At 38.9% G+C, this 12,463-nt stretch overlaps 1 protein-coding gene across 1 annotated transcript; it reads left to right on the top strand.

The window, feature by feature from the left end:
* The first annotated feature begins 9,952 nt into the window (after positions 1-9,952).
* On the top strand, positions 9,953-11,595 carry LOC116314143 (shootin-1-like). The gene is made up of 3 exons (XM_031732049.2): positions 9,953-10,155; positions 10,445-10,921; positions 11,034-11,595. Exons 1-3 carry the CDS (start codon positions 10,126-10,128, stop codon positions 11,568-11,570), a joined length of 1,044 nt encoding a protein of 347 aa, XP_031587909.2. The 5' UTR covers positions 9,953-10,125; the 3' UTR covers positions 11,571-11,595.
* The last annotated feature ends 868 nt before the right edge of the window (positions 11,596-12,463 follow it).

The raw sequence follows: 12,463 nt of genomic DNA, 5'->3' as shown, positions 1-12,463 counted from the left end.
TGGACCATCCAATTCTGGTATTCTATGACAAATACCAGTCAGTCGTCAGCCACCAGAGGACACTGGACCCTGAAACCACCCTCATGAAGTCTGTTTCTGTTGGTTTGGTCAGACACATTGACACCACTGTCCTGCTGGAGGTCACTTTGTAGTTCTGGCAGTGCTGTTCCCGTTCCTCCCTGCACAAAGAAGCAGATGCTAATCCTGCTGAGTGGGTTAAGGACCTTCTACGGCCCTGTTCAGCTCTCCTAGAGTAACTGCCTGTTTCCTGGAGTCTCCTCAATGTTCTTGAGACTGTGAAGGGAGACACAGCAAACCTTCTGGGAATGGTATGCATTAATGTGACATCTTGGAGGCACATGTTGAACAACTGGTGCAAACAATGTAGGGTCCAGGTAACGCCTCAAGCTACCAGCAGTGACACTGACCCTAGTCAAATACAAAACTATTGAAAAACACCCAGAAAAGATGAGGAGGGAAAAATATCATTGGCCTCCACCTTTAAAACCATTTCTGTTTGAGGAGTTGTCTCATTGTTGCCCCACTGGAGCAACAAGTGGGGCAACAATGCCCCACTTGTTGCTGCTTTGGTGTAATTTCATTGACACCAAAGCAGCTGAAACTGTTTACCAACAGCCACTGCTACCTAAATGACCAGATCAATATCCCAATATCAACTGACTTGATGCTATACTTTGATTAAAAAGTGTTCCTTTAATTTTTTTGGGCACTCTATAAAATATAAAAACAGTAAGGTCAAACAAATAACAGCAGGAATACAAGCAAATCAGCACAAAAAGTTGGACCGAAAGAGGCTAAAATGCCAGATAGCAATGAGGAGCAGTGCAGAACTAGATTTAGAGTTCTATTGTTAATATAAAAATTCGGATTCACTTTAAGACAGTCTTTAAAGAAAAAAAGATTTATTTTCTGTAATTTTAACAGTACAGTAAACTGTGTCCTGTCCTTAGATGGACCGATCAGTAAAGCTTAGGGAGAGTATATACTGAAACTGACTCCCAAGTCTACTTGGGTGGCTGAGTGAAAACACAGAGCGTGTTTTGCCATTGAGAGTGTGGACACAATAATGAACCTCGACGCCCACAAGAGCAATTAATCATGGCCATAGGTAGCCTTGTGTTCAATGTCCCCGTGACCTTGTAGGTCATTATAGGATTATCTAACCTTTCACAACTAATGAACAGTTTTTAGCTTAGTTCAATACGTGCTGTTTAAAGCTTCAGCTTTTAAATCATAATATTGACTCACACTGAAATTAATCCCAATAGTGCTTTGAACATCACATGATGCAATCAATTATGCCGAGCGGTTGTCGAGCATGTCCTGTCATTTGGCATAATGAGACATAAACATGGGAACATCAGCTGTGAAATTTTCAGGGACCCGTTATGGGGCGCATGAATGACTGTAACATTTGTACGTTACGTGCACGCTCCCACTGCCGACCTCCACTCATGGATGTAATTGGATTTCTGTAGGCATATTGTATGGAGCAGGTGCTCGTGTGAAATGTGCAGGAACGGTAGCTTCAAGGAAGGAAGACGAAGGGGTGTGATGTTATTACAGTCACACAGCTGCAGGTTAAAAAGACCACACTGTCTAAGTTTTTTTTTTTTTGTGCCGCAGCGGCTGCTGTCTGTTCATGCAAATTAAACAGGGCGGCTCCATGTTCTTGAAGAGTAATTGTACCTTAATATAAGAAGGCAGTGACATTCATGCGTATCCCATCTTCCTGCATAGTTGCTTTAATGACATTCCTGTGCCAATAAAACCTCTCACAAAGCTCCTTTATATGTCATTACACTTTCTGTCAGCCAAGCATTTTGACAGCAGTTTCTACATACTAATTTACAAAACTGAGAAAAATTATTTCCCTAATGGCAAATTCTTGGCTGTAATTAGTTAACATGTGTATTAATAGTGGAGAAAAAGAGAAAACTTTAGCAAACGCACTGCAATTTTTGTCAAGGCACGGGGGAAAAAGCCTTACAGAAGATCACATTGTAAAATAAAATGACAGGAGAGGAGATGGGAGGAGGAGTGAGCGTGATAAGGGAAGGTATATGTTTGCAGGAGAAGGTGGTGAAGGGTGAGAGGAAGAAATGGGAGCTTTTTTTCCTTTAAAAACTGGAGAAATGAGGAGGAGCAACTGATTGGGGAGATGTGAGGACTCGGATGGTGGGAAGAGAAATGGGAAAATGCTTCAGTAAAAGAGGGAAACGGAGCCCTGGAGGCCACTGGTTTAGAAACTGACCCTTCAGTGATGTAGCAATGGGGTCCAAACCAATCTACAGTACATTAGCACATGGAAAAGCCTTTCAAAAATAAGCCATTATAGACTGCTGGTGCAGGAGGTAACAAGTGCAGGGGAGAAAATGGTATTTTATTAAGAGTTTTGCTGCTTTCAGAAGTGAAGAGTCTTAAAACATTTTTTGATGGAAAAGAGTCGATAGCTTGTTCACCGTGTAGGGGGCTACAATAACTCAAATTTGATTTGAGATTTCTCCCTCACAGGTACAGTGGGGAGAGGACAGAAATGTTACATTTTATGTGTGTTTAAAAGAAAAATCATTTCTAAAGTGACATGAATTTGAAAAGATTCTCACCCATGATTTTTGTCAGATGTACGCCAATAAGAAAAAGACATAGAAGAAGTCTCATTCTACTGTTACTGAGCGAGAGGCAGTGTGCATCCTAGAAAGGTGGCTGAGATCCTTACTGCTTTTCTTTTCTTTCTGCCATACCTTTATATAACTGAAGCAACTATGATTTCCATTCATCCATGCAAAATTAAGCTAGTTTTATAAGTAAATCATAGTATGACACATACTTTTAGTCTTGTCAGATCAGAGAAACTTTATTAGTCCTAAAGAGAAATTGAGTTGTCATAGCAGCAGAGATAGCACAGAAAACAAAGCAAGAAGTGTAGAAATAGAGATACAAATGTAAATGGACACTAGTATTAAGACTAATGCTCCGGAGACATTAACAGGTAAAAGATGCTGGTAGGTATGCAAATACACACCGAGGCGTGACGGAGAACAGTGAGCTGTGTATCATCTGGTTCAAACCAAAGTAGATGAGTTAAAGAGTTTGACAACGGCAGGAAGTAATAACCTCCTGTATCGTTTCTTCAGACAAAGCTGAAGTTGTAAAAGCTAGTATAAGGACTGTAAAGCTAATATATGGAAAATAAACATAACATTGATAAAAGGTTAATTTTTTATTTTAACTTCTTTTGGGAAAGAATTAATCTGCTCCTGTAAGTTTATAAGAAAAAAGCAATCCAAACTATTCAAATGGACACCAAACAAAGATGTTAAACATTTAAAAGATTAAGGGAAATTTTGAAATAGTACATATAGGTGTTGGGACCTAAAGTGAGTCATGACATTGGCACAAACACAAAAATTACTTTCAGGTTTGAGGAAGACTGAGAAGAAAAACCCAACGCATCTGTGTGTGAGCTTCTCCAGAGGAAGGGGGAGCCTCTCTCATCTCTCCCTCTCTGCCTGTGAAGCTTCTACTCCCTCCCCCGTCTTTTTTCCCCGTGTGAGATGATCCAGGTATATCATCATGGGACAAGCCCGTGGTCCACAGAGCTAATTAACAGCAGCTAAACGTGACGTTTAACCCCAGTTAAACAAAACATTTAAGTAGAAAACTTACATAACTTTACTTTTTTTTTAAAATAAAAAAAAGATTATTTGGAAGCAAAAAAAAAGAAATATTTTTTGAAAAATATGTTAAGAAGATTGCTATTGTTTATTTCCAGAAAATATATACTGCATTACTGTTTATTAAAGCTTTCTACCGTTAGCAACTTGCTAAGCTAAGTAGCTAGCTGATACTCCCCGGGTCTGATCATGAGGCTGGGCGTTTTCTTCTAATGTAGTATGTGAGGTTCTCAGTAGTGATCGTGTTTATGATTATCACGATCAAACCAACAATAATTACTCCGCTCTAATGAAAGCTGACAGTGACAGACTGCACCTTTTTAAAATAAATCCCCTGCAAACGGGTTCTTTAAATATTTATCCTTCTCGACTAAAGGACCAATCAAACTGCAATGTTTTCTCTTTTATAATGACCCGTCTGCTCGTGTATCGTGTATGTTTTTGTAGAATTTTGACGCCACCGTGCACCTGCCACTTTATTAATGAGCTCAAGCCTAAAAGCAAAAGAATAATGTTCAGACACCTGTGCCATCGATTAAGCCGAATCACTGACGGTAAAGCGTTTAAGCATTATTTGTATTCCAGTGTTTGCTGGCTGCAGTCAGCACTGTCTGCCAACAGAAGCAGGTGAGTAAACAAATTTGTTTGGAGGCTGAAAGTGAACGAGAGAGTGAGTGAGTGTGTGTAGTGAAAGTAGCAGATGCTGTAAAAGACTCCCACATCCCTTGTTCCTCTTAGCGTTTTTTTAAGCTTTCATAGCTCAGTTTTCCCATTTACACATATACACATGCAAACACTCCATCTTCATGATCATTATACTATCAGTTTGTCTGCCTCACTCCCCACAGTGGTTGTATTAGACTGTCATAAACACACACTGTTAGACTTTTCATCTCCACTTTACGGTAACATACTGGCGTCACTGTTGCCAGCGTCATACCGTGACGCCATGTTACGGTAGCTTACCGTTCTGCAGGATGATACCGTTTTTTGCTGGTGTGGTATAATACTCTTGGACAAATTATGGTAACGCACCGTAGCTTTTTTTACGGTATCTCACTGGCGTCACTGTCGCCAGTGAGATACCGTTATGTCGTTATGTCGTAAATTACGTCAACAAAGTAACATCATACTGTGATTAAGAAATTGGTATACTACCGTTTATTCACGGTATGTCACTGTAAGCCCGCTGCAAGGTAATAAACTGCAATATATTAACCAGTAACTTACCGTTATCACGCATCATCAGTACCAAAAATATTCATCTCTGCTAGAGGATACCGTGTCCCAACAGGCGGTCATTTACTGTTTAACAGGTCGTAATTTACCGTAATTTCAGTTAACAGTAACATACTGTAAGAGACTGGAGGGTTCCAAAAAAAAACTGGATGGATGGATGGATAGATAGATAGACACACACACACAAAATATAATTCATGTGCTTTACACCACTTTTTATTTCAGTTCCGATTTTCCTCTGCAGAAATACACATTTCCAAAATCAAAAACTGAAACGAACTGAAAACATATTTTGATTGAGAAAGCACTTGTTTTTACTAAACCATGTAATCCATTATTTTCTCAGATGGTTGTACAAACAATAACGATATTATGTCATATCCATATCATGGCAGACAACATATGCTCAAGTGTTGGGTTTTCTTAGTTATATTTTGTAGGGTCTTAAACCTACAATGTGAAGTGCCTTGGCATTCATTTTGTTGGCACCATACAAACAAACTGAATTGTAATGAATATAATATCAAGCCGCACACTTCTGCCTTTATATACACTTTGTCCAAAATACTGGCTCACACCACCAAATCAATGCACAAAGCAGGGTCCACAAGGACATGGATGAGCGTGTGTGGTGTGAAGGAACTTGACTGACCTGCACTGAACCCTGATCTTGCTTTGTGGACTGAGTTCATTGATTTGTAGGGTGAGCCAATACATGTGACAATTAAAGTGTAAGTAGCTGAAATAATTTTTAACAAACGGGTAAAAGAAGGGAAAAAAATCAACACTGTTGCACTCAAAAAACCTGTTGGACAGAGACAGCGTCTTGCAAGATGGCAAGAGAGCTTGTCTTCATTGTTGCTCATCTTGTGTAAATGTCCAGAAAGCATGGGCCACGGATCATCTGTGGAGACACAGGTAACAACACATTGGTCACTTAAATTATACAAGAAATTCACTAAAAATGGCAAAAACAGTTACCTAATTTGAAGTTCTCCACTCAAATTCAGTAAGCCACTGGAGGAAAGTTGTGACATGAGGGTTAATGTGAACAACCTTTCGCTTCACAGTGGTCCCAGTCTTTCTGCTTGTCCCAACCTTGGAGGTACATTTTGTTCCCTCTTCAGGGTTTATCCTTACAAAAAACCTTGCACACGCTGACTCCTGGTATTCCAGGTTCAATACATAGAATGAACCAAAGAAGACTGACATTGCATCAGCAAAGATGTTCTCTTTGTCCAGCTCAACAATTACACGCCCCTCTGCACTCACCATCCAGCAGGTGGCGGTCATTGAACTTTGTCCTTAAATGTATAGGGGCAACATGTTGTCATTATGCAACATAAAATAATTTCAATACTTCACTTCTTCACACTGTCTAGATAGTCATAAAGCAAATAGCTATGTACAGTTAATTATTAATGGCCTTATGTACATAAGTCCGTTTTAACATATTATAATTGTACATAATTGGGAATTATTCTGCCCATTAAACACACCTAACAAAGAGTCAGCCCAGTTAAATTACCGGAGATGAATCAACTGTATGGTTATTTTGGAGTTTATAGTTTGTTCTGCTGTTAAACTTTACAGTATTGACTTCAGTATTTTGCTGTTGGTGTAGCTAGATTACTATGTTGATCAGTAATATGTAATGTGAAATTTGATATTGTTACTTTGCTGGATTCACTGAGACACATGTCCAACAACCTTGGTTTATAAAGGAAATTACAGAAATTTGAGCTAACAAAACAGAGACTGGATACCTGTGTCCACGAAAAGCTTCTGTGCCAAACAGAAATTTTAATATGGTCTAATCAGCTCTATTTCATAAATGACTTCTTACCAAGCATAATCAGCCTTGGGGTGCTTGGCAGGCTTTTAACATGCAAACTGAACAATATAAATTTGCGTGCACTGAAGCCACAAAATTTAGAAATACACAGTTGCAAAAAGTTCAGTGACCAATTACCTTTCCTGAATGACATATGCAATGCAAAAAATAAGAGTATTGTCAATAGGGTCCAATTCCCAGTTTTACATGATCAAAATTATTCACAAAAGGCTTCAATAAACAGAAAATGTGTGCCGACAAGAGAGCAGTGCACAAAAACGAAAAGATATTTGAGCTCGACGCTTTAATGGGTTTAACATGACTTAGTCAGCACTCCGCAGTACAGGTAGTACAAGCACACCTGAAAACACTGACCAGCTAACAGCTTTAAGCATTTGGGCGCAACCTCGGTAGTTCACCGATTCACCTGTTGCAAACGTCCAAGTTTCTATCAAGTCTCATAAATCCATCGGCAACTATTACCTAACTAGTCTTTTGAGTCTCCACATTCATAGCTATTGACATTTTGTCTTAGCATTTGAATGAAAATATCCTGGTACGGTAGCTTAAAAGTCAAAACAAACAGTAATAAGAACGCATTTCGGACTTCTCTCGAATAAGTGAAAAAACACTTACCTTCAGACTGATTAGCTGGTTCTGATCCAACTTTAATGTGTCCCATGTCAGTCCGTTTTAGGGAAAAAGTGTTAAGTGGTTTCATTTAATTTTGGGATACTCCCGCATGGACGAGCAATTTGGAGTCTAGCAGAGTTATCACGAATAGCATACGATCTTCAGATATAATCCAATCAACCTTGCATTTAACCCGATTGAACATCCAGTTACCTCTGACTACTTCTAAGTTGCACATGTTAACGGTCTCATCATCACTCTGTGCTGCAGCGAACTGGATCTGTGGCACAGAATAGTTGATGGTCATGTTGTTCTCCTGCTTTGCAGCTTTGTTTGAGTGTGAATTGCGGCTTAAACGTGCAAAACTAAGAGAAGCAGATCAATATTTTCTTCTTGTTGTTATTTAATGGTGGTTGGCAACCAGCGAAAGGAGCATTAACCACTCGAGCAATATTTTCTATCCCCATTGTTGTTTTGAAAGTGAATACCCGACGTGTGCGTCATACGTCACGTTGTACGTCAGGTGAAGGTGTGGTGTCGGCTATCGCACCTGTCGCATTAAAAAGCTTTAAAAACGTAACAATTGCTTTAAAAACACAACCCAACGCGCTAAACTGTGATAATGTGCAGAGCATATTATTAGGTTAGTTCACTGTAGTTAGGCAGAGGTGTCTTAAAAAGTACCACCTTATACAAAACAAATGAAGGTCCAGAAAGAATAAGAAGAGAAAAAGGAACACCCTGCTAAATTAAGTCATTTTTAAACATTACTCTAAATGTAGCCATTAGTATTTGTTGCTGGCCATACAAAAAATAAGTATACTTCAATTATATTTCCCAAGTATACCTTACCTAGTACGTATACTAATAATGCTTCTTGGGACTATATTGGCCCCGTTTTAGTACATAACAGTATTCTTGAAATTAACTTTTAGATGTACTTTTTGTTCACCATAATTGTACTAGCATAATGTCATAATGTCTACAAGAGTATAATTAAAATATACGCGACTCTATCACAATACTAACCTTACAAGTATACTATTAATTAATAGCATTACTAATGTTTCACATTGTTTGACTTAACAAATACATTTATTAATATATGAGGTTCCATTCAGTTCAAGGAATTAAATTTTAGTGTGGCTGCAACTTACTCCTTAAGTTAAAAATTATGCTGTAGTTTATATGTTATACTACTTTCACAGTGAATCACATTTTATGGTAATACACTCTGAATGAGGATTTAAGTAATTACTCTTAGATCTACAGTAGAAAACAACAGAAATCCGGATGGTGTAATAGTATAATCTCAGTAACATCACAAGTTGTTACATTTGCTGTATTTTACAGCTGTTTCCATGAGTACGGTGAGTTACCGTAAAAATAATGTAATCTCATGGAATTTTCCCACAATTACATGCAAATTACAGTACTAAACTGCTAACATCCTTTAGAGTTTTTTACTGTTGATTTTGCAGTACTAAGCTATGGAAATTACTGCAAAGGCTAACAGTGCAGTTTAGTATTTATGCAGTAACACTCACACTGACACTGTGGAAAAGTTGTTGGAAATGTGTTTAGAAGCTTTATTTGTACTAGTCTCATGAACCTACAGCCAGTGGTTGGTTCACAGTCAGCAGTAATGTAGAAACAGAAATCATCATCATCTCGTTCCTGCTTTGCGTCAATCATCCAAACCATGGATGTGCAATTCATTTTCCCAAAAAGGGGCCACAATTAGGGCCTAATTATAACATCTTCTCTTACTGGTAGTGGTTTAATAAGAGATTAAATTAATATTGAGCAGAATGAGTTCAGCTTATTGCTGAGGCCCTCCACAACAGTCCCAGTTTCTCACAAGGCCCTGTGGGGGAATAAATTAGCCACCCCTGGTCTAAAGGCTGCCAGACTGAGCAGCAGCACCTCCAAAGCTCACTACTCATTATCTTTAATCGCCGATCCATTATGAGACGATGGGCCCCTGAAGGGAGAGACTTATGAAAGCCTCAAATCTCTTATACGTCAAAAAAGGCTTACAGTGCTTTTAGCATCTTTGCAGTATTTACAACTTTATTTGTATTCATTTTATTATTAATTTAGCCCATTTGTGATCTTTTTAAGGGCTGTTTTGAGTCTGTTTGTGTTTTCTTGAGTGTGTTTGCGATTGATTTTCAGTTACTTCCTGTTAATTTTGGTTCTCTGACTGTTCCGAGTGTGTTTGTGGCCGTTTGACTGACAGACACCTTAAAACATGGATTGGAGATCTTTGCACAGCACATTTTAAGGCTCAAAACAGTTCAGGTGAGGCTGGAGGTGAAAGTAATGAAAGGTATAGGACAGAAAGCCTCGGGGTCCCCTCAGGATTAAGTGAAAAGGTTGCTACACCCAAAGGACCCTTTCTGATTGAAACTAGTTTTAATTTTTAATCACAGTAAATAGCTAAATAGCTTCAAGTTCAGTCAGTAACAACAAGAACACAGAGACCAAAACAACATCGGCTCCATGGTAACACCTGGGTAGTGCTGTTACTATCACCTGATGATTTTTGAACAGGATTCTCCAAACACAGTGTTTGTTTTACCTGGAGATTTCATTTCCAAACACCAACCTGAACCTACAAGCATCTCTCGCTATTTGCTGTGACTCGACGAACGCTTTGGAAAAATATCGACAGCTAAACAAGTGTAACAGCGACTCTTCAGTGTTTCCTGAGCCCAAATGGACCCAACATTTGTCTCAGAAAATCTGGTAAGCTTTTCTCATGTGAGCAAGCAAAAGCTTTTTTTGAATTCTTTGCTCAAAATTTGTCTAAAGCTTTCATAATCTTCAGGAAGCAGAGTACATTTTGGAGTTTAACTTTCATTTTTATTACTTAAACATTTGTAAGCACTTTTAACAATACTCTGTGAACATTTGTGTTTTTATAACATCTGTAAGACTCAGTTTTTGCTTTTTTGTTGTGTCGCCTTAAAGTTTTCTAATGCCACACATCACACTGTTTGATTGATTTTTCTAACTATGGACTTTTATCATTCAGGCATCTTGGGCAGTGCAGACTAGCGCTGCTGATATGAAACAGCAGCAGGAAGCTAACAGGATTGCTGAAAGTGAAACGGTGCAAGAATTAAAAGATGCACTCCATTTTGCCACTCAGGAGTTGAAGACTGCAAAGGAGGAAAATGCATCTTTAAAGGAGAAGATTGCCGTCCTTGAAGATGCTCACAAAATGGAAGTGAGTAGCCTCCAAGAAGAGCTCAAACTCAAGGATGAGGCGCTTCAAAGATGTGTGAAGAAAAGAAGAGCTCGAACCAAAGCCTGGGTAGAACTCCTGCATGAATCGACGATAAAAGACATGGAGATAAACACCAGGGAACAACACTGGAGCAGCAAGTGGCAATCAACCAAGAAGAGCCTGAAAGAGGAGAAGAAAAAAGTGGAGGAGCTCCAAATTAAGAACAAGCTTCTGTTTGAGAAATTACAGGAAAATCTGGATGAATCCAAGAAGGCCCTTCAGGTAAGATGTCTCCGCTATCACTTCACTTTACCATAATGTCATGTTTGGTCCTAACAGCTTCTGTCAGACTGAGTCACAGTTCAGTAAAATACATTTTACTCTGTCTACATAGGAGCTTGCACCCAATGCTGACCACCAGGAAGAAACCCTGGAAACAAATTCCCATGAGGAAAAACTGGAAAGCCACGAGGGAGAAGAGGAGGGAACGGACAAACCAAGAAAGGACAAGAAAAAGCAGGAAGAAAAGGAGGAAAAGCAGGAGACAGAAGAGGAGATCGAAGAAAACCTCGAGAGAAAAAGTGACGAGAAGATGGAAGATAAAACAGCAACTGAAGATCTAAACCCAAACCTCTGCCTGGTTCCCATCCCTCTCCCTCCCTCCGACTCTTGCCCTTTACCCCCTGTCCCTACACCCGAACTCAACCCCTCTGCCTCCACCCTACCTTACCCACTCTCTCGTGCTCTTTCCTACTCTACACCCAGCTCGTATTCTTTACGCCACACCCTTAGTCTCCACACCTTCCCCCAATCCTCCTCCCAACCTTACTCGGTCTCTCGTGCTCCCTCCTACTATTTACCCTTGTTTTCCAAACCTGTGCAGCCCCTAAACTCTAATGAAATTTTTGATCTGCTTTTTTGTTCATTTTAAAATAAACATGTGAAATTTCATTGAACTTACAGTCTTTGTTTGGATCATTATTTAAGCTATAGCAAAATATTACAGTTTTGTCCAGAAGAGATTTATTAAAAAAGTATAATCTCATTTAAGTGATCAAGAGTCTCTTGTCAGAAAGGTTTAACAGTTTATAAAGGTTAAGTTGACAGTGACAGACTTTATTTTAAAGAGCCCCAAGATAAGAAACGTGTTGCAGTTAACAAGCAAGAAAAAAGGTATTTTTATTATTGTGGCTTTCAGATGCTAAATATCTAAACCTGACATACGGCACTATTAAGACCTTTGAATGGGTGAAAGCTAGTAATGAAAAGGCCTCCTACTAGCATGTATAAAAAATGAAGCTTCAACTTTTATTCCATATTTGATCTTCTTTCCTTTTAATCATATACATGTGAGAACAAGACAAAATGATCAAAAAGGATTTATTTAATAATAACAACAAAAGACTGTATATAAAAGATAGACATAACCCGCGTGACCAGTTGCCTTCTGTGTTTTAGGAGCTAGTATTGGACTGTATTTGAGCAAGATGGTGAAATGCTAAGTTACCAGCTGAAGCTGTCTGGCTTGGCTAATAAGTGTATCAAACACCTTTTGGGTCCAACACACAAACATGGATGCAACGCAAAAAAAAAAAAGATCTGAGCATAAGAGACTTCTTGGATGCTCTGTTTCTACAATTTGCTGCACAGTAAGCCATATTATGTTAATTAACTGCATTAAAATACACCAAGAGGCACCGACACCACAGTCAGGAGTAGACAACTAACATGGAGCAGAAATTTCTTTATTCATATAAATTCTGGTAGCAAGCCGAGAAACCCAGAATCTGAAAACCAGATTTGTTTGTAAAACATTTGTCTCTA

This window comes from Oreochromis aureus, linkage group 18, assembly GCF_013358895.1.
Source record: "Oreochromis aureus strain Israel breed Guangdong linkage group 18, ZZ_aureus, whole genome shotgun sequence".
NCBI classification, from domain to species: domain Eukaryota; kingdom Metazoa; phylum Chordata; class Actinopteri; order Cichliformes; family Cichlidae; genus Oreochromis; species Oreochromis aureus.
This window is presented reverse-complemented; position numbering and strand designations above follow the sequence as displayed.

What these genes read in the sequence shown, in the direction of transcription:
- LOC116314143 (XM_031732049.2), top strand. Translation starts at nt 10,126, where the DNA reads ATGGACCCAACATTTGTCTCAGAAAATCTG. An exon ending in CATTTGTCTCAGAAAATCTG is followed by an intron (nt 10,156 to 10,444) that starts GTAAGCTTTTCT and finishes TTTATCATTCAG; the next exon opens with GCATCTTGGGCAGTGCAGAC. An exon ending in AATCCAAGAAGGCCCTTCAG is followed by an intron (nt 10,922 to 11,033) that starts GTAAGATGTCTC and finishes CTGTCTACATAG; the next exon opens with GAGCTTGCACCCAATGCTGA.